General features: G+C 37.9%; 3 protein-coding genes across 3 annotated transcripts; 2 read left to right on the top strand and 1 right to left on the bottom strand.

The window, feature by feature from the left end:
- The first annotated feature begins 374 nt into the window (after nt 1–374).
- Nucleotides 375–3,790, top strand: LOC111777529 (protein SUPPRESSOR OF GENE SILENCING 3-like). Its single transcript, XM_023657172.1, has 6 exons — nt 375–511; nt 1,124–2,106; nt 2,240–2,537; nt 2,667–2,911; nt 2,989–3,146; nt 3,464–3,790. Exons 2-6 carry the CDS (start codon nt 1,135–1,137, stop codon nt 3,693–3,695), a joined length of 1,905 nt encoding a protein of 634 aa, XP_023512940.1. The 5' UTR covers nt 375–511; nt 1,124–1,134; the 3' UTR covers nt 3,696–3,790.
- A 1,093-nt stretch (nt 3,791–4,883) lies between these two features.
- LOC111777324 (acyl-coenzyme A thioesterase 13) lies at nt 4,884–7,525 on the top strand. Its single transcript, XM_023656865.1, has 3 exons — nt 4,884–5,121; nt 5,258–5,401; nt 7,190–7,525. Exons 1-3 carry the CDS (start codon nt 4,948–4,950, stop codon nt 7,331–7,333), a joined length of 462 nt encoding a protein of 153 aa, XP_023512633.1. The 5' UTR covers nt 4,884–4,947; the 3' UTR covers nt 7,334–7,525.
- On the bottom strand, nt 7,473–13,266 carry LOC111777323 (calcium-dependent protein kinase SK5-like). The gene is made up of 7 exons (XM_023656864.1): nt 12,523–13,266; nt 10,689–10,832; nt 10,418–10,570; nt 10,213–10,328; nt 8,824–8,991; nt 8,527–8,751; nt 7,473–7,795 (listed from the first exon to the last, which is right to left on the bottom strand). Exons 1-7 carry the CDS (start codon nt 13,073–13,075, stop codon nt 7,643–7,645), a joined length of 1,512 nt encoding a protein of 503 aa, XP_023512632.1. The 5' UTR covers nt 13,076–13,266; the 3' UTR covers nt 7,473–7,642.
- Between the last annotated feature and the right edge of the window lie 8,087 nt (nt 13,267–21,353).

Consider the following 21,353-nt stretch of genomic DNA (forward strand, 5'->3'; position numbering starts at 1 on the left):
TTTAAAGTATAATTAATTGGTTCAAATTAAAATGGTAATTAATAATACAAAATTATAATTAATAAAAATTAATTAAGTAATCTTTTGAATTACTTTTATTATTCTATTAATAAATTATAAATATATATCTCATTAATTATAATTTAAAAATATTAGTTGTACTAAATATTTATAAATGATAGGATTATTAAGAAATAAACTTAAAATTTAATTAATTAAAATTATTTAAAATTAATTAATAATAAATGGTAAATATTACAATCTAGTCCCGATTTATGCGTTGTATTTAATAATTAATTAGAGTCCGGACCCGTAAGAGACGAGTTTAAAGGCGTCGTTGTTCTCTCGTTTCATTCGGTTCACTCTTGCGGGTCACTGATCAGTCAGTCGCTCTCGCTTATCTATGCGCCATTTCTGGAGACGAACTTTCCATTGGCACGAATCTTTCTTCTCAACTCCATTTTTTCCGGCATTGGATTCCGTTTCCGGCGACAATCTTCAAGATCTTAGTGTACTCTCTCTCTTTCTCTCTCGCTCGTGCATGGTTTGGGATTTTTCTGCTATGGTTTCGGTTTCTTGGTTATCTTGATCATGGAAGTATCTGGCATTTCAATGTTAATGTGGATTTCTTTGGAGTCTAGTGTGTTTCGATTAGATTTCTTTAGAACCTGAGGCGGAAGAGAGCAAAATCTTGTACGTTGCGGAAGTCTGTATGTGATTTTTGTGTTGTTCTGAGAATTTTGTCTCGTTGTACGAGCTGCATGGCTTTCGATTCTTGCATCATATTCTCTATTTGTTTTGTTTTCCGTCGTTTTATGTCTCTGATAATGGATTACCTCTCCCTGTTCTACATTAACATTGGAAATCCGATATGCATTTTGCTCGACATTTATTATTCAAATTATTCAACTCTAAAATCCTTGTCCTCTAGCGTTTTCAACACCAGAATGTGTTCATGTTTCGGGATGTTTATCGTTCTTTGTTTGTTTTGTCTGATTTGATATCTGCTTCGTCTTATTATGGCTGGAGGATTTGTTTTGGGTCAAGGATCGCGTAGTTTCCAATGTGTATTTTGCTCTCGCTTCTTTTATAAACTTTAGTTATTTATATATATAATGAGCAGGTTATTTAAAAATGAGTTCAACCAGAGGGCGTGGGAAGCCTTCAAGCTCAGGCACCAACAGTGAGAAGTCACCCAAGGAGAGCAATGCTTCTGGAATTTCTACCACTACGCTGGGCCATTTGAGTCAGGGTGTTGCGGATGTTAGCCTGGAATCAGGTCACGCAGATGGCGATTGGGAAGTTTATGCCAAAAAGTCCAGGAACAAAGCTGGGACCAATGCAAATAAACAATGGGGTGCCCAGAATTTCAGTCCTAAATCAACAGATATGGTTCAAACGTCAGGCACACTTAATGGTGGTGGGCGAGGAAAGGCATCTGGTAAGAATTGGCAACCTCAACACCCTGATGCAAGGATAATGGCTACACCAGCATTAATACGCCCTCCCCTGGAGCATGGCTGGAATTGGCGCTCTAGGGCAGGTTCCAGTCAAAGTAGGGTGTTGGAAGATGCCCAACATGAAGATGAATTTAACTCAAACTCATATCCAAGTAACGAGAATGAAGAAAATGACAATGTTGATGATTCTGATGATGATCTGGAGGATAGTGATGATGATTTCTTAAGTGACGACTGTGATTCTGACGCAAGTCAAAAGAGCTATGAGACTCGAAAGAAGAGTAGATGGTTTAAGAAATTCTTTGAGATTTTGGATCGTTTGACTGTTGATGAGATTAGTGATCCTGCTAGGCAGTGGCATTGTCCAGCATGCCAAGGAGGCCCTGGTGCCATTGACTGGTATCGTGGCCTGCAACCCTTGATGGCACATGCCAGAACGAAAGGATGTAGAAGGGTGAAGCTGCACAGAGAGCTAGCAGCAATGTTGGAGGAGGATTTGCGGTGTAAAGGAGCATCCATCATTCCTGCTGGTGAACAATTTGGCAAATGGGAAGGTCTGAAAAACGAAGACAAAGATCACGAGATTGTGTGGCCTCCTATGGTTGTTATTATGAATACAAAGCTTGAGCAGGATGAAAATGACAGGGTACGTTTTCAATTCCGCTGCTTGAAAAGTGGACAGATTGGTCTATTATGTTTGTATTTTGTAATGCAATTGTTGTCTTATATGCATATTTGATATCTGACTGAATTATTCTTTCCTGTTGGGATGATGGCAGTGGATTGGCATGGGAAATCAGGAACTCCTTGAATACTTCAGTCCATATGTTCCTGTCAAGGCACGACACTCGTATGGCCCGCAGGGGCATCGTGGGATGAGTGTTTTAATTTTTGAGTCCTCAGCAAAGGGTTATTTAGACGCTGAGCGCTTGCATAAGCATTTCATTGAACAAAGAACAGGTAGAGATGCTTGGGATCGTAAGGGGAGGATTCTGTTTTATCCTGGTGGGAAGCGCCAGCTCTATGGTTTTATGCCTCTAAAAGAAGACCTCGACCTTTTTAACCATCACATGCAAGGTTTCATCACTCTCTCATCTTTGTTGGTGTCTGACATATATCTAACTTTATATCCTTTTCATGGAATATGCCATTATGATTATGATGTGAAGTTTTATTTTCTTTATGATATTTAAAACTATGAAATAGGTAAATCTAAGATGAAATTTGAGATGAAATCATACCAAGAGATGGTCGTTGATCAGATAAGGAAAATGAGCGAGGACAACCAGGAGCTTAGCTGGTTGAAGAACAGGGTGGTAAAAGAACGAAGTAAGGTTAAGGCCTATGAAGAATCTCTTGGTAAAGTGTGTGAAAAGCTTAGGAAAACCAAGGAAGAGAATAGAGTTGTTAGACAAAGAACCCTTATGCAACACAGAGAGACTAAAGAAGAGGTATGCCTTTTCAACTGGAAGTTTTAGAGATTAATGATGTCACTTACTAATCAATTTACCCCCTTTTTGTTTTGAAGATGCAATTGCAAGAACAATTTTTCAATGATCAAATCAAACTATTGCACGAAATGAGGGACGAAAAGGAAGAGAATTTTGAAAGGTTGCAGCAGGAGGAACGTGAGAAGATGAAACAAACTGATGGAAGCCATTCAAATACACATAATTATAGAAACAGGTAATTGAGATATGTTGTTTGTCTAAATCTGTGGTAAGTCATTCATACAACGGCGGATATTGGGAAAACGATGCTGCGACATGTTACAAATTTCTCGTAGTTTTACTTGATACTGTTTTTGTAACATCTCAAGCTCACCACTAGTAGATATTGTCCTCTTTGGGCTTCTCTTTCGGGCTTTCCCTCAAGGTTTTTAAAACGCGTTTGGTATGGAGAAGTTTTCACACCTTTATAAAGAATGTTTTATTCTCCTCTCCAACGGATGTGGGATCTCACAATTCACCCCCTGACACTCGTTCCCTTTTTTTTTTGCTTAGGGTGGAGGTAGTTGCAAGGTTCATAAAGTTTCAAGAGAAGGAGATAGAAGACTTTGTAGCAGAAAGGGAGGAGCTGATAAAAGCTCATGAGGAACGGATGGCAGCAATGAAACGAAGACATTGGCTCGAAGAAGTTGAGCTCGAGAAAGGATTCAATGCAGAACTAGCTCGGTTGATGGAAAAGTATTCCCCTCAGAGTTCAAAAGATGCAGAAGCGCCACAGTCGAGCTGAGGGTCGAGTCGAGACCACAGCAAAGGTAAGCAAATGGAGTATTGCAATCCATTTTATGTTCTTCTCTAACGTTGATACAGGAAGGATAACAAAAAAAAAAAAAAAAAAAAAAAAAAAAAAAAAAAAAAAAAAAAAAAAAAANTATAGGAAAGTTGCAAATGTTCATATTCATTTCTTGATTTGAAGTAACTAATTGTTTAGTCTTTCTCATACCTTATTTAAAAAAATATTTTTCAATTCATAATATGTTTTTAAAAATCATGCTAGAACTGACACAATGTTAATATTGTCTTCATACACACCATTGTTTGCTGGTTGACCAAATTATATGGGCTGCAAACTACATGATAGGGTTCACTAAAGTGAGCGTTGTTTGTCTACCCATATCGTTAGTATCGATAGCTCTTCATATAAGTTGAATGACGACGTATTGAGTTTTTTCCTCGTTTTTATAAGGGCGAGGTTGATAAGAAATCATCCCAAAGTGGATTACTTTCTTGATCGAATATCAGATTGACTTATTTTACAAAGATAACATACCACCACGTGTTTTTTTAACATGATTGATGTGTGATGTGTGAATCAGAGGTGAAGGTGGTTGAAAGTTGATTGTAGGCGAGGTTAGACTCTTAGCAAAGAGATTCAATTAACAACGAAAGATTATAAAATCGTATAGAAACTTGTAGGGATCAAGATCATGAACGCTAGTTAATAATATCAAGCATATGTCAAGTTGAGACCTTGGGTTGGGTTAGAAAAGTTTTTTTTAGATAAATCCAAAATTTAAGATTGATTGGGTTGACCGAATAACTTAAATAGAGTTCACAACTTAATTCTATTATCTATTTTATGGTAGGGTTAGGTTGAGTTGGTCGAGTTGGCTATTTTAGTGAGTCGAATAGAGCTCACAACTGAACCCAAGAACCATTTTAAAATAGAGTTGGGTTCGGTGTGAACTCAATTTTAGTTTTTTCATAAATCAAACTCAATCCGAAAAAAAAAAAAAAAAAAAAAAAACCTANGGTAGTTAATATTTTTGGGATTGTTGGATTATACAATTGAGATTTATTTATTTTAAAGAAAAAATTTGACGAAAAGATTAGATTATTTATTGCATACTTTGATTAAATGATTTTCCATAAATTATTACTTTTTAATTTAATTAATAAATATTAATATAAAAACTCATTCTCGGAGTGGATGAACCAGTTTTGGGAAATTTCGGAAATGAGATAATCTTACAGAGTGAGCGATGGAGAAGACGAAGAGATACCTGGAGAAGCATGATGATGATCGGAAGCTTGCGTCCACCATTGATGCCCTTCCTTTCAGGTTTTACGAAAACTTTGTGATGACTGATCTTCGCGTTGATCTCATCGAACCTGGTCGGATCGTTTGCTCTCTCAAAGTCCCCGCTCGTTTGCTCGTATGCTTTTCTTCTTCTTCTTCTTCTTTGTTCATCTGCATGATTCACTTGATAATTAGATTTGTACATGATCTTTTGCCTATTTCTCACCTCAATTCGGATTTCTCTGTTTGCTGCTTGATGTTTCGTTATTAAGAACGAGAATAATTCCTTGCACGGAGGAGCCTCGGCGTCACTCGTCGACTGTATTGGTTCTGTAGCGTTAAAGACTTTGGGCGCTAACACCACTGGAGTCTCCCTTGAAATTAACCTCTCCTATCTGGATGCTGCTTATCTCGACGTGAGTTCCACTTTCCACTTTTTCTACCTTTCACTTTTCCGTTACTGTTGATCACATTACTCGGTCTCTATAATTTTTATTTTAACCTAATAGCAGATACGGAATTTGAAATTTCTGGTCCAATTACTGTGAATCTGAATTTCAACTCTTAGTAAGAAGCTTAATGTTCAGATTCCTACCCGATGATATATTGCACAATACACATTTTTTCCAGTGATGTAAATAGTGCAAGGATCCCCTCTGCCCTCACTGCCACTGGGAAAAGGGAAAAGAATAGACTAGGTTTTTCTCGTAGAGAGCAATTCATGGGCAAATAGTTGAAGAATCTGAGTATTAAGGGTATGAAGATTGGATTAAGTGACTTGGAAACACAGAACACAAGACGTGAGGAATTACACGAAAGGAATGTGTGGATTCAGTTTCCCAAGACACAAACGCAAGTGAACAGAAATATATTTGTATATTTTGATATTACTTTTAATTATTGTCGGATTAAGAACTTCAAGCTATTAGAATAAGCTCTCAAGCTATGAAGACAAATAATTCTTCCACTACCGCTGTTAGCAGAGTTGTCTGAAGTTCTTAGAGCTAGGAATACCTTTATTATGACAGGTAAAGACTTCCTTAGATTTTTTAAGAATCATGTTCTTGGATTTTTGATCTGCTACACATAGCTAATCCTGGGCAGATGGTGATTCTAGGTGAGTTTTTGGAGAAAAGGAGATGATTTTTTATAGAATTTTAACCAGAAGGTAAAGTTGGAGGATGACTGTGATGTCCACGTTGGTTGGGGAGGATAACAAACCTCCCACATTGGTTGGGGAGGATAACAAACCTCCCACATTGGTTGGGGAGGAGAACAAACCACCATTTATAAGGGTGTGGAAACCTTCCCCTAGCAGACGCGTTTTAAAGTCTTGAGGGGAACCTCGAAAGGGAAAGCCCAAAGACATTACAAATGGTATCAGAGCCAGACATCGGACAATATGTCAGCCTTCTCGCTGTTCCCCGAACGGGGGTAGACACGAGATGGTGTGCTAGTAAGGACGCTGGGTGCCAAAGGAGGGTGTATTTGGGGGCGGTCCTACATCTATTGGAGGAAGGAAAGAGTGCCAGCGAAGACGCTGGGCCTCGATGGGGGGTGGATTGTGATGTCCACGTTGGTTGGGGGGGAGAACAAACCTCCATTTATAAGGGTGTGTAGAAACCTTCCCTTAGCAGACACGTTTTAAAGCCTTGAGGAGAAGCCCGAAAGAGAAAGCTCAAAGAGGACAATATTGGTAAGCCAGTGGATCTGGGGCGTTAGAATGGCTAATTAAGTCATTCTATCATATATTAGAAGGCACTATACTGACTGGATTTGTTGTTTTTCCTGTGTTGGCCAACCATATTTTTGCATGTCTCGATTTTGGTGCTTTCATTTGTTTAATAAACGCTTATTTCTTTGTGTACAAATGGAAATTTTAAGCTTTCATAATCATTTGAGTTTTTGAAATTGTGCTTTTCTTTTCTCAATTTCTTTAGAAAAGATTTGAATTCTAATCTACAAATATAAAAAATATAGACAATTTTCACAACATTTTTCTATATCTTCCTTAAATACAAATTGAGATGTCTTAGTTTATATTAGTAGATAATGAAATAAAAAAGACTCAGCCGAAAAAAATAGTGTTAATAAAACTAATACATAAACGCCTTTAGCGGGCACATCCACCGTCATCAAAATGTGTTATGCAAGACTTCGTTGCTTTAATAATTCTTATAATCTGTTTTCGTCTACTGTTTTAGGAGGAAATCGAGATCGACGCGAAGGTTTTGCGATTGGGCAAGACCATTGCAGTAATTAATGTTGAATTGAGGAGAAAAGGGAATGGTAAAATTATTGCTCAGGGTCGCCACACCAAGTACCTTGCCATCTCAAGCAAATTGTAGTTATAAACTCGTTTCAACATTAGAGTACCTCCAACAATTCCTCTGCTTCATGAACTGACATGGCATCTTACGTTCTATACCTTCATCTGAAAGAACTGTAACGACAATAACCTTTTCCAAGACTTTGTTGCTGATATAATTCTTATAATCTGTTGCTATTGCTGAAATATAATTTCATCTGATGCCTTCTTTTTAAATATCTGTTCCTCAAATGAGAATCGCAACAGTAAGGACGTTTAGTTTCGTTTTTGTTTTATCGAAACGTTCATGGAACTAAAATAGGATTCATACAGGTAATATGTAAGCATCTTAGGTAGGATTATCGATAGATTGGTTGTTGGCACTTGTTGACAGGCCGAGAGCTTCTCCTAAATTCATCGGTCCTCTCATCGTCCTCCTTCCAACTCCTCCGTTGCCTTTTCTCATCATTGCTGCAAATTCGCCATAGTCTATACGCCCGTCCTGGCATGAACCCCAAACAGAACCAAAGAAGTTTCATCAATACATAGGAATAGAGACAGTTGATGAACATTTATAAACAGATATCAGGGAGAGGGGAAAGCAAAAACGATCAAATGCTTTGAATTGACATCAAAATTTAGGGAATCATTGGTCTTTAACTTGTCGATTCATTTGTATAATCGAAAGCAAAGAGAAGGAAGAGGAAAAAGGTGAGATCCCACGTCGGTTAGGAAGGAAAACAAATGTCTTATCTACTAGGAGGGAAAGCTTAGCCTAAAAATGATAATATCTGCTAACACGGGGCAATGTACCAGCGAGGAGGCTAAGCTCCGAAGGGGAGTGAACATGAGGCAAGGGGGTGGATTGTGGGATCCCACATCGATGGGAGAAGGGAACAAGTGCCAAGGAGGACACTGGATGCCAAGGGGGGAGGGGGAGAAGGGAACAAGTGCCAACGAGGACACTGGATGCCAAGGTGGGAGGGGGAGAAGGGAACAAGTGCCAACGAGGACACTGGATGCCAAGGGGGGAGGGGGGTGGATTGTGAGATCTCACATCGGTTGGGGAGGAGAACGAAACATTCTTTATAAGGGTATGGAAACCTCTCCCTAGTAGACGCATTTTAAAATTGTGAAGCTGACAACAATACGTAGCGAGCTAAAGCGGACAATATCTATTAGTGGTGTGCTTGAGCCGTTACAGAAAATGAGGGAGATGTAAGAGTAACTAACATTGTCTTCGTCGATTTCACTGATCATGTCGTCGAGATGCAGATCGCTCAAGCCAAACTCTTTGCAGGCTAGTTGAAGTTCATCAATGGTTATGAAACCACTGCCATCCTTATCAAAATATGAGAAGGCCGACAACAAATTCTCTTCCCTTTCTAGTTTATTCAGATGGATTGTAGCAGCAAGAAATTCACCATAGTCGATGGTTCCACTGTTGTCAATGTCTGCCTGCCAAACAAAACATCATCAGTTTGCGTCGAAAGTAAGGATTCATAAGTAGAAGAAAGCTTTATTTCTTACTGCATCCATCAAATCCTTAATCTCCGACTCCATAAGTTCCGAGCCGACTCGTTTCAAGCCTTCTTTTAGTTCGTCGAAGGTTATCGTCCCACTGTTGTCCGTGTCTATCATTTTGAACAACTCTTTCAGACCCCCAATTTCTTCTTCAGAAAGCCTTTCAGCGATTACCTACAATACAATCCGTCGTAAGATTTCAAAGTTTAGCTCACCACTAATAGATATCGTCCACTTTGACCCGTTACATATCGCCATTAGCCTCACAGTTTTAAAACGTGTCTGCTAGGGAGAGGTTTCCACACCCTTATAAGGAATACTTCATTCCTCTCTCCAACCGATGTGGGATCTCACAATCCATCCCCCTTGGGGGCCCAGCGTCCTCACTAGCACACTGCTCGGTGTCTGGTTCTGATACCATTTGAAACAGCCCAACCCCACCGCTAGTAGATATTATTCACTTTGGCTCGTTACGTATCGTCATCAGGCTCACGGTTTTAAAACGCGTATGCTAGGAAAAGGTCTACACACCCTTATAAGGAATGCTTCGTCCCCCTCTCTAATCAACGTGGGATCTCACAATCCACCCCCTCTAGGGGGCCAGCATCCTCGCTGGCACACCGCCCAGTGTCTGACTCTGATACCATTTGTTACAGCCCAACCCCACCACTAACAAATATTGTATGTTTTGGCTCATTACATATTGTCATCAGTCTCACAGTTTTAAAACGTGTCTGCTAGGGAGAGGTTTCCACACCCTTATAAGAAATGCTTTGTTCCCCTCTCCAACCGTTTTGAGATCTCACAATCCATCCCCCTTGGAGGTCCAACGTCCTCGCTAGCACACCGCCCGGTGTCTGGCTCTAATACCAATTGTAACAGCCCAATCCCACTGCTTGGCCCATTACGTATCGNTCGTCAGCTTCACGGTTTTAAAACTCGTTTGTTAGGGAGAGGTTTCCACACTTTTATAAGGAATGCTTCATTCCCCTCTCTAACCGATATGAAATCTCACAGTCCACCCCCATTGGGGGCCCAGCGTCCCCGCTGGCACACCGCTCGGTGTCTGGCTCTAATACCAATTGTAACAGCCCAATCCCACTGCTTGGCCCATTACGTATCGCCATCAGCCTCACAATTTTAAAACACGTTTGCTAGGGAGTGGTTTCCACACCCTTATAAGGAATGCTTCGTTCCCCTCTCCAACTGATATGACATCTCACATGTTCAACAATTACCTAGATGCTAAGCACTCTGATATTCAATATCATCATCAACTTTTTGATGATGCCGTAACTAATCATGTTAAAATCTAGCAGATTCGACAAGTGACACGATCTATGTCGTATATCATACGGTTTCAAATCATTCCTTCGGTAGTTTACAAAAACTTACTCTTAGAGCCATTTTCTTTAGCTTATTCATAGCCGAGAACTGCTTCAACCGTGATAATACCGCCGAGTCGAGAGGTTTATCTGGTGCAACTTTGTCATCTACAATCCATGGATGACCTGATACACAAAGGTTTTGGAACTTATAAACACAACATATCATCCTGACTCGCCAGTCATATAGCTCAATGCTAGGAACCTAAACTTACATAGGACTTCATGAGCAGTGAGCCTTCTCTTTGGATTTCTGTCAAGCATTTTCTGTATAAGATCCTTTGCACTTGCTGAAATGCCAGGCCACGGTTCCGATTCGAAATCCAGTCGTCCTTGTAATATCTGTCGGAAGATCCCTATTTCAGTTTCTGTTGTACAAAGAACGGAGAAAACTATCGGTAACGAAACTATGTCGAAAGCGTTACTCATCCAAAACTTTCCAGGAAATGTCATTTATGCATACACCTAAGGATTTCTAGTAGCTACCTGCCCAAAATGGAGGTACCCCACTTAATAGGATATATAAGATAACCCCTGCACTCCAAACATCAGCTTCCGGTCCATAATGCTTGCGTAACACGTCTGGTGCGACGTAGTATGGACTACCGACCACATCCGAAAACGTTTCCCCTGCAAACAGTTTAAGATCTAAGAACACAGAACGTTCAAGAAAATGTAAAGAATAAGGTTGAGTAGTAGCTTAGCACAGCTACATTATGTATGTTGAATGTACGTTGAGGATCGTTGGGAGAGGAGTCCCATATCGGTTAATTAAGAGGTTGATCATGGGTTTATAAGTAAGGAATACATCTCCATTAGTATGAGATCGTTTGGGGAAGCCTAAAGCAAAGTCACGAGAGCTTATGCTCAAACTGGACAATATCATACCATTGTGGAGAGTCGTGATTCCTAACCGTGTAGATACAATCCATTCAGTTTCCCTTTGTTCAATCATAATTTCTGAGAGACCCTTTACTTTGCACGGTTAATCCTATTTGTTATTATGCACACTACATGTTCAATGTCGGGGATCGGCCCAACATGATGCTCGACGATGATAGAACTTGTATGAAATAAGGTACTCTTCCTCATTTTGATACAAATCTTAATTTCATCGTAAATCAAGTTCTAAGCAGAAGATTTGGGTCAACACATAATTTGTGTTAGGAATCACGATTCTCTAGAATGGTATGATATTATCCACTTCGAGCATAAGCTCTCATGGCTTTGCTTTTAGTTTACCGAAAGGCATCATATCAATGGAGATGCATTCCTTACTTATAAATCCATGGTCATTCTCTAAATTAGTCAATGTGGGACTCCCTCTCAACAATCCTCTCCTCGAACAAAGTACACCATAGAGTCTCTCCTGAGACCTTTGGAGCCCTCAAACAACCTCCCCTTAATCGAGACTCGACTCCTCTAGAGTCCTTGAACAAAGTACACTCTTTGTTCGACACTTGAGTCACTTTTGACTGCTCTTTTGAGAGTCCCAACATCTTTGTTCGACATTTGAGGATTCTATTGACATAGCTAAGTTAAGGACATGGCTATGACACCATGTTAGGAATCACGAATCACCACAATGGTATGATATTATCCACTTCGAGCGTAACCTCTCATGGCTTTACTTTTAGTTTTCCAAAAGGCATCATATCAATGGAGATGATTCCGATCATTCCCTAAATTAGTCAACGTGGGACTCCCTCCCAACAATCCTCAACAATCATCTCCTCGAACAAAGTACACCACAGAGCCTCTCCGAAGGCCTATAGAACCCTAAAACAACCTCCCCTTAATCGAGACTCGACTCCTCTGGAGTCCTCAAACAAAGTACACTCTTTGTTCAACACTTAAGTCATTTTGACTACACTTTCGGGACTCCCAACTTCTTTGTTCAACATTTGAGGATTCTATTGATGTACCTAAGTTAAGGACATGACTCTACCACCATGTTAGGAATCACGAATCACCACAATAGTATGATATTGTCCACTTTGAGCATAAGCTCTCGTGGCTTTTCTTTGAAATTCTCCAAAAAACCTCATACCAATCGAGATGTATTCGTTACTTATGAACCCATGACCATTCCTAGACTCTCTCCCAACTATCCTCAACAATTTACTGAAAAGATCGACAGTAAGAGACCTCTATCTTGGCAATGGCTATCGATTTTCGTAGAGAAAAAAGTGGAAATGGTCGATATAGAACAGATATAGAACAGATCAATGAAGCCTGAAACACTAATTTCATATCCAAAATGCAGAGAAATAGATATGAGATTTACAGAAGAAAATGAACCCAAAAGGGTAAAAGAAACCTGGCTTGTAGAAGACAGAGAGCCCAAAATCAGTAGCCTTAAGAGCAGCATCTTCATCCACACTTAGAAACAGGAAGTTCTCAGGTTTAAGATCTCTATGCATAACTCCAAGCGAATGACAAGACTCCAAAACACTCACAATAACCCCAATAAGCTTAGCCGCCTCACGCTCACTGTAATGACCCTTTTGAACGATCCTATCAAACAGCTCCCCACCCGCACAAAGCTCCATTACCAAATGAACAGAGACCGGATCCTCATAAGTGCCCTTGATTCTAACGATGTTGGGATGTTCAGATAAATGATGCATTATCTGAATCTCCCTCCAAACATCGTCATAGTCCTCTTTGCACAGAAGCTTCCGCTTAGGGATGGTCTTACAGGCGTAGTTGAACCCTGTTTGGTTGTGGGTGCATAGAAAAGTGGTGCCAAATTGGCCTTGGCCGAGCTTCTTGCCAAGGGTGTAGAAATCGGTGAGGGGTTGGGTCCGATAAGGGAGGACCCATGAGGGTTTTGCCGATGGGGGTGGAGTTGCAGAGCTTGATTTACTCATTAATGGCGATCAGATTAGAGGAAATGGGCAAAACGGGGTGGACCCAAACCCTCAAAGAAGCAGATTCCTGGACCAGACTAGACCAAACAAACCAGGCCTCTCTCCCTCCTTCCCTCTTCCTTGTTGAAATAAAATATGGATTGAAAACAGACACACTTTTGGCCTAAGATTCTGTGTATGCTGGTTCAATTCATTATCTCTCAATTATTTTTTTTATACATATAACTTGTAAGACCCGTTCATCGAAAATTCTCTTCACGGGAGTTACCACTGACATCGATAATTTACTTTGGAAACCAGTCATAGAACCAAAACATTTTTTATACAGGACAAGTAAAACACGTGAAACCAGGATTTTTTACCCCACAAAAATAGCTAGGGTAAGTTTTCAACTGGAAAACATGTGTACACAAAATAGACTCAGAAATAGATTTTTTTTTGTAGTCTCTAGCCAACTCAGGAATAGATTCATTGTAGTCTCTAGCTCGCTGATCTCCTCTCCTCTATTGGCTTGCATCATCTATATTTGGAAAGAAAAGTTAAAATAGATTCACTAAAGTCTTTGGGTCACTCGTCCTGTCCTCATTGGTCTGTATCATCTATATCTTGATAGAAAAGTTAAAATAGATTTGCTCTAGTCTCTAGCTGGCCGATCTCATCCTCGGTTGGCCTGCATTATCTATATCTGGAAAGAAAAGTTAAAATAGACTCACTGTAGTCTCTTGCTCGCTGATCTCGTCTTCGGTTGGTCTGCATTATCTATATTTGAAAAAAAAAAACTTAAAATAGATTCATTGTAGTCTCTAGCTCTCTAATCTTGTCATTGGTTGACCTGCATTATCTATATATGAAAAAAAAAAGTTAAAATAGATTCACGGTAGTCTTTAGCTCGCTGGTCTCGTCCTCGGTTGGCTTGCATTATCTATATCTGGAAAGAAAAGTTAATATAGACTCATTGTAGTCTCTAGCTCGCTGATCTCGTCCTTGGTTGATCAGCATCATCTATATCTGAAAAGAAAAGTTAAAATAGATTTCATGTAGTCTCTAGCTTGTCAATCTCGTCATCGGTTGGCCTGCATCATCTATACCTGGAAAGAAAAGTTAAAATAGATTCACGGTAGTCTCTAGTTTGTCGATCTCGTCCTCGATTGGCCTACATCATCTATATCTGGAAATAAAAGTTTAGATTCACTGTAGTCTCTAGCTTGCTGATCTCATCATTGGTTGCCCTGCATCATCTATATCTAGAAAGAAAAGTTAAAATAATTCCCTCAAGACTCTAGCTCGCTTGATCCAGTCCTCAGTTGGCCTGCATCATCTATATCTGTACAGAAAAGTAAAAATAGATTCCCTGTAGACTCTAGCTCGCTTGATCCGGTCCTCAGTTGGCCTGCATCATCTATATCTATACAGAAAAGTTAAAATAGATTCCCTGTAGACTCTAGCTCGCTTTAATCTCGTCCTCAGTTGGCAACATCAACTATATCTAGAAAGAAAAGTTAAAAGAGATTCACTGTAATCACTAGCTCGCTAATCTCGTCCTCAGTTGACCTACATCATCTATACCTAAAAGGAAAAGTTAAAATAGATTCACTTTAGTCTCTAGCTCGCTCGTCTCGTCCTCGCTTAGCATACATCATCTCTATCTAGAAAAAAAAAAAAGTTAAAATAATTTTGAAAAGTAATTAGTTCAGTCTTGTCACAAGCATCACTTATCTCCTCGGTATATATATATATATATATATATATATATATATATATATAGTTTTGCATGTGGGTATTGTCTTTGGAGTGGTGAAGGGTAAAGTTGGAAAAGGGCAGAGTGCTTCCTATTGGTGGGTTCCATTTCTCCCAACAACTTTTGGATTTTGGCATTGCAGTGAATATAATTTTAATAAAATATAATATTTTATTTTTTATTTTATTTAAAATTAAAAAAAAAAAAAAAAAGCGCTGTTTTGAATAGTCAAAGTCAAACCAGGCAGGCTCCTTCCTAGAATATATATAATTCAACTTGGATCGGATGGAATCATTTATTTATTTATTTATATATATATAAAATAAATTTTAGGTTGAAATATAATATTTGAAGAATATATTGTTTATGGATATATCTTAGATATTATATTTTAATATTCTTTTCTTCCTGATTTAATTTATAGTATATTTTATTTTATTTTCAATATTTAATTAATTTATATTTTCCTTATTGGTAGGTATTAGTGGCTAGTTTGTATTATGGGTAGGTATTAAGGTTTAAATCTCGATCTCGGACTTTAAATTTTAAAGAATATTTTATTTTTCTTTCTAAACTTTTAAAAGGTTCGTTTTGATCTTTAAGCTTTTAATAAGTTTATTTTGTTTAAGCCTCTCGACTCCTAAAACATAATATATATATATATATATATTTATATATTAAAGTTGTGAACAGAGTTTTTTCATTCATTCCGTCTTATTTACTAATATTCAGAAAAGGAAGTTACAATCGTGATTTTGCTGTTCCCTTCTCGTAAAAGCATAAAGCATTGTCGGAATCAACGTGTACCTTCTTTTTTTCTTTTAACAAAAATAAATGAATTATATATACATACATACATGTGCGTGTGTATATATATATATATATATATATGCCCTAATTATTTAAAAAATTACAATATTACCCTTAACTTCTATAAAAGTTTCTATGTTCGTGCTAGAATTGAAATCTTTTAAAATTGTAAATAAAAATCGAGGAGTTGAAAATAAGCGTAGTTTCGAAGATTCTCGAATAGGTCAACTATTAAAACTGTTATTGAATTTATGGGTAGGTAAGAGACAACATAGCGAACTGAAGCATATTAGTAGCTAGAAGAAAATAAAGCAAAAGGGATTCTCGTAGTAGCCGCGAGCGAAATGGGAATAGCCTAAACCGTGAAAACGTGGTTGTGGAATAGCAATACAAGTGTCGTGTTGCACCTTAGATGACGAGAGTCTAGTAGCCAAAAGCATCTCTAAAATACGCTTGGACGAGAGTCTAGTACTTTCTTTTTTTCTTTTAACAAAAAAAAAAAATGAATTATATATACATACATACATGTGTGTATATATATATATATATATATATATACTTTGTTTGTGGTTTAAAAAATGCCCTAATTATTTAAAAAATTACAATATTACCCTTTAACTTCTATAAAAGTTTCTATGTTCGTACTAGAATTGAAATCTTTTAAAATTGTAAATAAAAATCGAGGAGTTGAAAATAAGCGTAGTTTCGGAGATTCCCGAATAGGTCAACTTTTTAAACTGCTACTGAATCCATAGGTAGGTAAGAGACAACATGGCGAACTGAAGCGTATAAGTAGCTAGAAGAAAAGAAAGCAAAAGAGATTCTTGTAGTAGCCGCGAGCGAAATGGGAATAGCCTAAACCGTGAAAACGTGGTTGTGGGATAGCAATACAAGTGTTGTGGTGCACCTTAGATGACGAGAGTCTAGTAGCCAAAAGCATCTCTAAATTACGCTCTGACCCGAATGTCACATCATCACATGATGTTTTAAGTTATAATATAAAAACATATGAAAATGTGTTGAGATGGTGGGACATATGGGGAAAGGAATAGTATGGTATAAGATAAGATTCCATAGATATTAATTAAAAAAGCTATGCATTTGTAGACATCCCATATTGTATGCATTATTATTATTATTATTATTATTCATATATAATAAGATCGAGAATGAATGCATGCATGCACCTTTATTTAATGCCAAAAACAACAAACTTGAACATTCATTTATGCCCCACTCTCCCTTGCATTTGCATTTCAAGATCATGATCATATATTTTTTTTTCTTAGTGGAGTTTGCTTTTTTGAACTTACCAATCCAACGTTGTGGGTGGTTTAGTGTGAGATTTCATCTCGGTTGTTGAGGGGAACGAACATTTCTTATAAGGGTGTGAAAATCTCTTCTTCGCGGACTCATTTTAAAACGTTGAGAGTAAGTTTAGGAGGAAAAACCAAAATAGGATAATATCTGCTAGTGGTGGGCTTGAGCTGTTACCAATGATATCAGAGTTAGTCACTGGGCAGTGTGTCAGTGAGGACACCGGGCCCCCAAGGGAGGTGAATTGTGAGGTCTCACATAGGTTGGAGAGGGGAAAGAAACATCCCTTATAAGGGTGTGGAAACCTGTCCCCATACGCATTTTAAAACCTTGAGGGTAAGTCTAGAAGTGAAAGCCCAAAGAGGACAATATCTACTAGCGGTGGNATGAATGCATGCATGCACCTTTATTTAATGCCAAAAACAACAAACTTGAACATTCATTTATGCCCCACTCTCCCTTGCATTTGCATTTCAAGATCATGATCATATATTTTTTTTTCTTAGTGGAGTTTGCTTTTTTGAACTTACCAATCCAACGTTGTGGGTGGTTTAGTGTGAGATTTCATCTCGGTTGTTGAGGGGAACGAACATTTCTTATAAGGGTGTGAAAATCTCTTCTTCGCGGACTCATTTTAAAACGTTGAGAGTAAGTTTAGGAGGAAAAACCAAAATAGGATAATATCTGCTAGTGGTGGGCTTGAGCTGTTACCAATGATATCAGAGTTAGTCACTGGGCAGTGTGTCAGTGAGGACACCGGGCCCCCAAGGGAGGTGAATTGTGAGGTCTCACATAGGTTGGAGAGGGGAAAGAAACATCCCTTATAAGGGTGTGGAAACCTGTCCCCATACGCATTTTAAAACCTTGAGGGTAAGTCTAGAAGTGAAAGCCCAAAGAGGACAATATCTACTAGCGGTGGGTTGCGCTGTTACAAATGATATCTGCTAGTAGTGGGTTTGAGTTGTTACAAATGATATCAGAGTTAGTCTCTGGGCAGTGTGTCAGCGAGGACACCGGGCCCCCAAGGGAGGTGAATTGTGAGGTCTCACATAGGTTGGAGAGGGGATAGAAACATTCCTTATAAGGGTGTGGAAACTTGTCCCCATACGCATTTTAAAACATTGAGGGTAAGCCTAGAAGTGAAAGCCCAAAGAGGACAATATCTACTAGCGGTGGGTTGCGCTGTTACAAATGATATCAGCTAGTAGTGGGTTTGAGTTGTTACAAATGATATCAGAGTTAGTCTCTGGGCAGTGTGTCAGCGAGGACACCGGGCCCCCAAGGGAGGTGAATTGTGAGGTCTCACATAGGTTGGAGAGGGGATAGAAACATTCCTTATAAGGGTGTGGAAACTTGTCCCCATACGCATTTTAAAACATTGAGGGTAAGCCTAGAAGTGAAAGCCCAAAGAGGACAATATCTACTAGCGGTGGGTTGCGCTGTTACAAATGATATCAAAGCTAGTCACCGGACAGTGTGTCGAGGCGTTGGCTCCCAAGGGGGTGGATTGTGAGATCTCACATCGGTTGAAGAGGGAACGAATCATTACTTGTAAGAGTATGAAAACTTCTTCTTACCGGACACATTTAAAAACCTTGAGGGGAAGCCCAGAAGTGAGAGCCCAAAGAGAACAATATCTACTAGCGGTGGGCTTAGGTTGTTACAAATGGTATCAGAGCCAATCATCGGATGGTGTGTCAGCGAGGATATTGGGCCCTCAAGGGTGGTGGATTGTGAGATTTCATATGGGTTGTAGAGGGAAGCCAAACATTTTGGTACAATGGTGTGGAAACTTCTCCTTAGAAGACAAATTTTAAAACTTGGAGGGGAAGCCCATAGGGAAAGCTCAAAAAGGGACAAATATCTACTAGTGGTGGGCTTGAATTTTTATAAATGGTATCAGAGCCAGCCACCGGGTGATGTGACAGTGAGAACTGAACCTTCAAGGGGTTGATTGTGAGATCTCACATTAGTTGGAGAGCGGAACAAAACATTTCTTATAAGAATGTGGAAAACTCTCCCCAAGAAACCCATTTTAAAACTTTGAGGGGAAGCCCAGGGCGAGGGTGACGGCCTTGATTGGGTGCCCCTCTAAGATCCCTGGTAAACTCGGGCTCGGGGGGGCCTTTGCCTGAACGGAAACTCCAAACAGGACAATATTTGCTAGTGGTGGGCTTGGATTGTTACATTTAGTTTGGTTCAAACTAGCTCATTTAGATTCAAATCGAATTATTTGGTAAGACATATTTATAAACATATCTGCTTTGCTCTACACATAATAGTAATTGATGGTTTCCGAAAGGCAGTAGTGGTCGCTCGTGGCAACGAGCTAATGTGTGGCACTATCATTGTCTCACGATAGCCAGCAGTGGTCACCAACCGTGACAACGAAAGTGGATAGAAATGGTGATTAATGGTAGCTGATATTAGTGGTCAACGAGGTAGATAACAGAGTGGTAAAAGTAAAAGTAGCTAGATTTAAGAAGAGTAATACGAGGGTATTTTAGTAATTTTCATGAATGCAACGATCAAATCATTCTACCTTATCTAGATTAGACAAATTGTAATACCAAAGCTCGATCAATACACTATCAACAATTCACTGATGTTAACTATTCTAAAAGCGACTATTATTAAACACTATAAACTAATAAGATTAAATTTGTACGTAAAACACTATGTTTGACTTTCAGCTAATTCCAGTAGTCAATGACGATAGTAGTATGGTCAAATTCATACCCTCTACTTTAGTCTCTAACTTATCTTTGACTTTGACTACAAATTTAAATTTATAGTTGAAAATGAATTTTGACCTCGAAAATAGAATTACACGTCAATTAACCCTTTCATAAATCATAAAACTTACCTTCCACGTTATAAAAACTCTTTTTACCAAGGTAATTTTTATACGGTTCATTTTAATACTTTAACCAAGGGTAATTATGGGCAATTTTAAATTACTATAAATTTAAAATAATTTGTCACTTTTATTTATATATATAAATAAATAAAGAATATGTGAAGTGTGAGGGGACCACTTTGTCTCTCTCATGATTAAGGGAGAAAGGAGAATATGAGGTCGAGAAGTTGATACGATGAGACTTGTCTTTTATCACCGTTCTTATAAATATTTTTATTTATTTTTACTAAAGTTTTTATTTATTTTTATGAAAATTTAATAGAGATTAGATTAGATGGTAAGATTCTTTTTTTGTTTTTTAATATCTTTTTAAAAATTATTTTATGGATAATTTCTATTTTTTAATATAGTTTATATTAAAGAAAGGTAAATGTAAAGTCCGAGCCAAAACCAGAATGAATATATAATTTCTAAGTAGCTTAGAAATAATATAAATATAAACGAAAATGGTGAAAAATTGAACAATTTTGTCAAATCAATTTTGAAGGGGTATTTTGGTCATTTTCGCATTAACGTAATTAGGGGGGGGGGGNTAATCAAATTTCCTTCACAAAACTTACTAAGAACCACGACGAGGACATTCAATCTGACATTTGAATTGTTTCAAAATCGTCAAGAAATGAGAGGAAAGACTTTTAACTTTTTAGTTCAGTTTTTTCTCCACATTTGTAAGATTTATGAGGAATTAGGTCATGAAATTTTATTATGTTGTTCCCGATATAATTTTGCACACTTTTCATGAAGAAACCTCGTGTTGAATCAAACTGTAAAGAGGAATTTTGGCGAACATCAAGAACTATGAGTTTTATAGTTTTGAGTAGGAGTGTACATTCAACCCAACAACCTAGACCAACCCAACTCGAACTATAAGGGTTGAGTTGGGTTGGATTAGCCTTTTGGGTTGGTTTGGGTTCATTTTTTTAAACCCGAAATGACTCGGTTTGGTTTCGAGTTCATGGGACGAAACTCTCAAGTTCATTCGAGCCAAATAAAAATATATAAAATATATTAAGAAATTTACATTAATAATGGATTTGTCAGAGTGGTACTTTGTCCTATCTTAATAATATGAATAAATTAACATATAGCTATTCTAACTTGTTCCTAACCAACGATCATTTAATTTAAGAATATAATTTATGATAAGTTTATTAATTGTAATGTATACATATATTTAGGTTATTTTGGAAGAATGTATATAGTGTTCAATGTTCATAGACTATACATATATTTGAATAATTTTCTATATATATATATGAATAATTTTTCCATCTACCATCTTTTAGTTTTATGATCAAGTTGAACTATGTTAATATGTTACAATTTTCGTTCTGTTTTTTATTGATTTTTTTTGTTGTTGTGAATAATTATAGATTGATTTGTGTTTGTTTGTAAACTTTTAATTATCTTTACGTAAGATTGTATCCAAATAATTATAAATTGTGGATAAATAAAACTTTTTTTTAAAAATACTTTTTTTTAACCACCGGAAC

The sequence above is a fragment of the Cucurbita pepo genome, chromosome LG16 (genome assembly GCF_002806865.2).
Source record: "Cucurbita pepo subsp. pepo cultivar mu-cu-16 chromosome LG16, ASM280686v2, whole genome shotgun sequence".
Taxonomy (NCBI): Eukaryota; Viridiplantae; Streptophyta; class Magnoliopsida; order Cucurbitales; family Cucurbitaceae; genus Cucurbita; species Cucurbita pepo.

What these genes read in the sequence shown, in the direction of transcription:
- LOC111777323 (XM_023656864.1), bottom strand. Translation starts at nt 13,075, where the DNA reads ATGAGTAAATCAAGCTCTGCAACTCCACCCCCATCGGCAAAACCCTCA. An exon ending in TTAAGGATTTGATGGATGCA is followed by an intron (nt 8,752 to 8,823) that starts GTAAGAAATAAA and finishes TTTGTTTGGCAG; the next exon opens with GCAGACATTGACAACAGTGG. An exon ending in GTGAAATCGACGAAGACAAT is followed by an intron (nt 7,796 to 8,526) that starts GTTAGTTACTCT and finishes GGTTCATGCCAG; the next exon opens with GACGGGCGTATAGACTATGG.
- LOC111777324 (XM_023656865.1), top strand. Translation starts at nt 4,948, where the DNA reads ATGGAGAAGACGAAGAGATACCTGGAGAAGCATGATGATGATCGGAAG. An exon ending in AAGTCCCCGCTCGTTTGCTC is followed by an intron (nt 5,122 to 5,257) that starts GTATGCTTTTCT and finishes TTCGTTATTAAG; the next exon opens with AACGAGAATAATTCCTTGCA. An exon ending in TGGATGCTGCTTATCTCGAC is followed by an intron (nt 5,402 to 7,189) that starts GTGAGTTCCACT and finishes CTACTGTTTTAG; the next exon opens with GAGGAAATCGAGATCGACGC.
- LOC111777529 (XM_023657172.1), top strand. Translation starts at nt 1,135, where the DNA reads ATGAGTTCAACCAGAGGGCGTGGGAAGCCTTCAAGCTCAGGCACCAAC. An exon ending in AGCAGGATGAAAATGACAGG is followed by an intron (nt 2,107 to 2,239) that starts GTACGTTTTCAA and finishes GGATGATGGCAG; the next exon opens with TGGATTGGCATGGGAAATCA. An exon ending in ACACATAATTATAGAAACAG is followed by an intron (nt 3,147 to 3,463) that starts GTAATTGAGATA and finishes TTTTTTGCTTAG; the next exon opens with GGTGGAGGTAGTTGCAAGGT.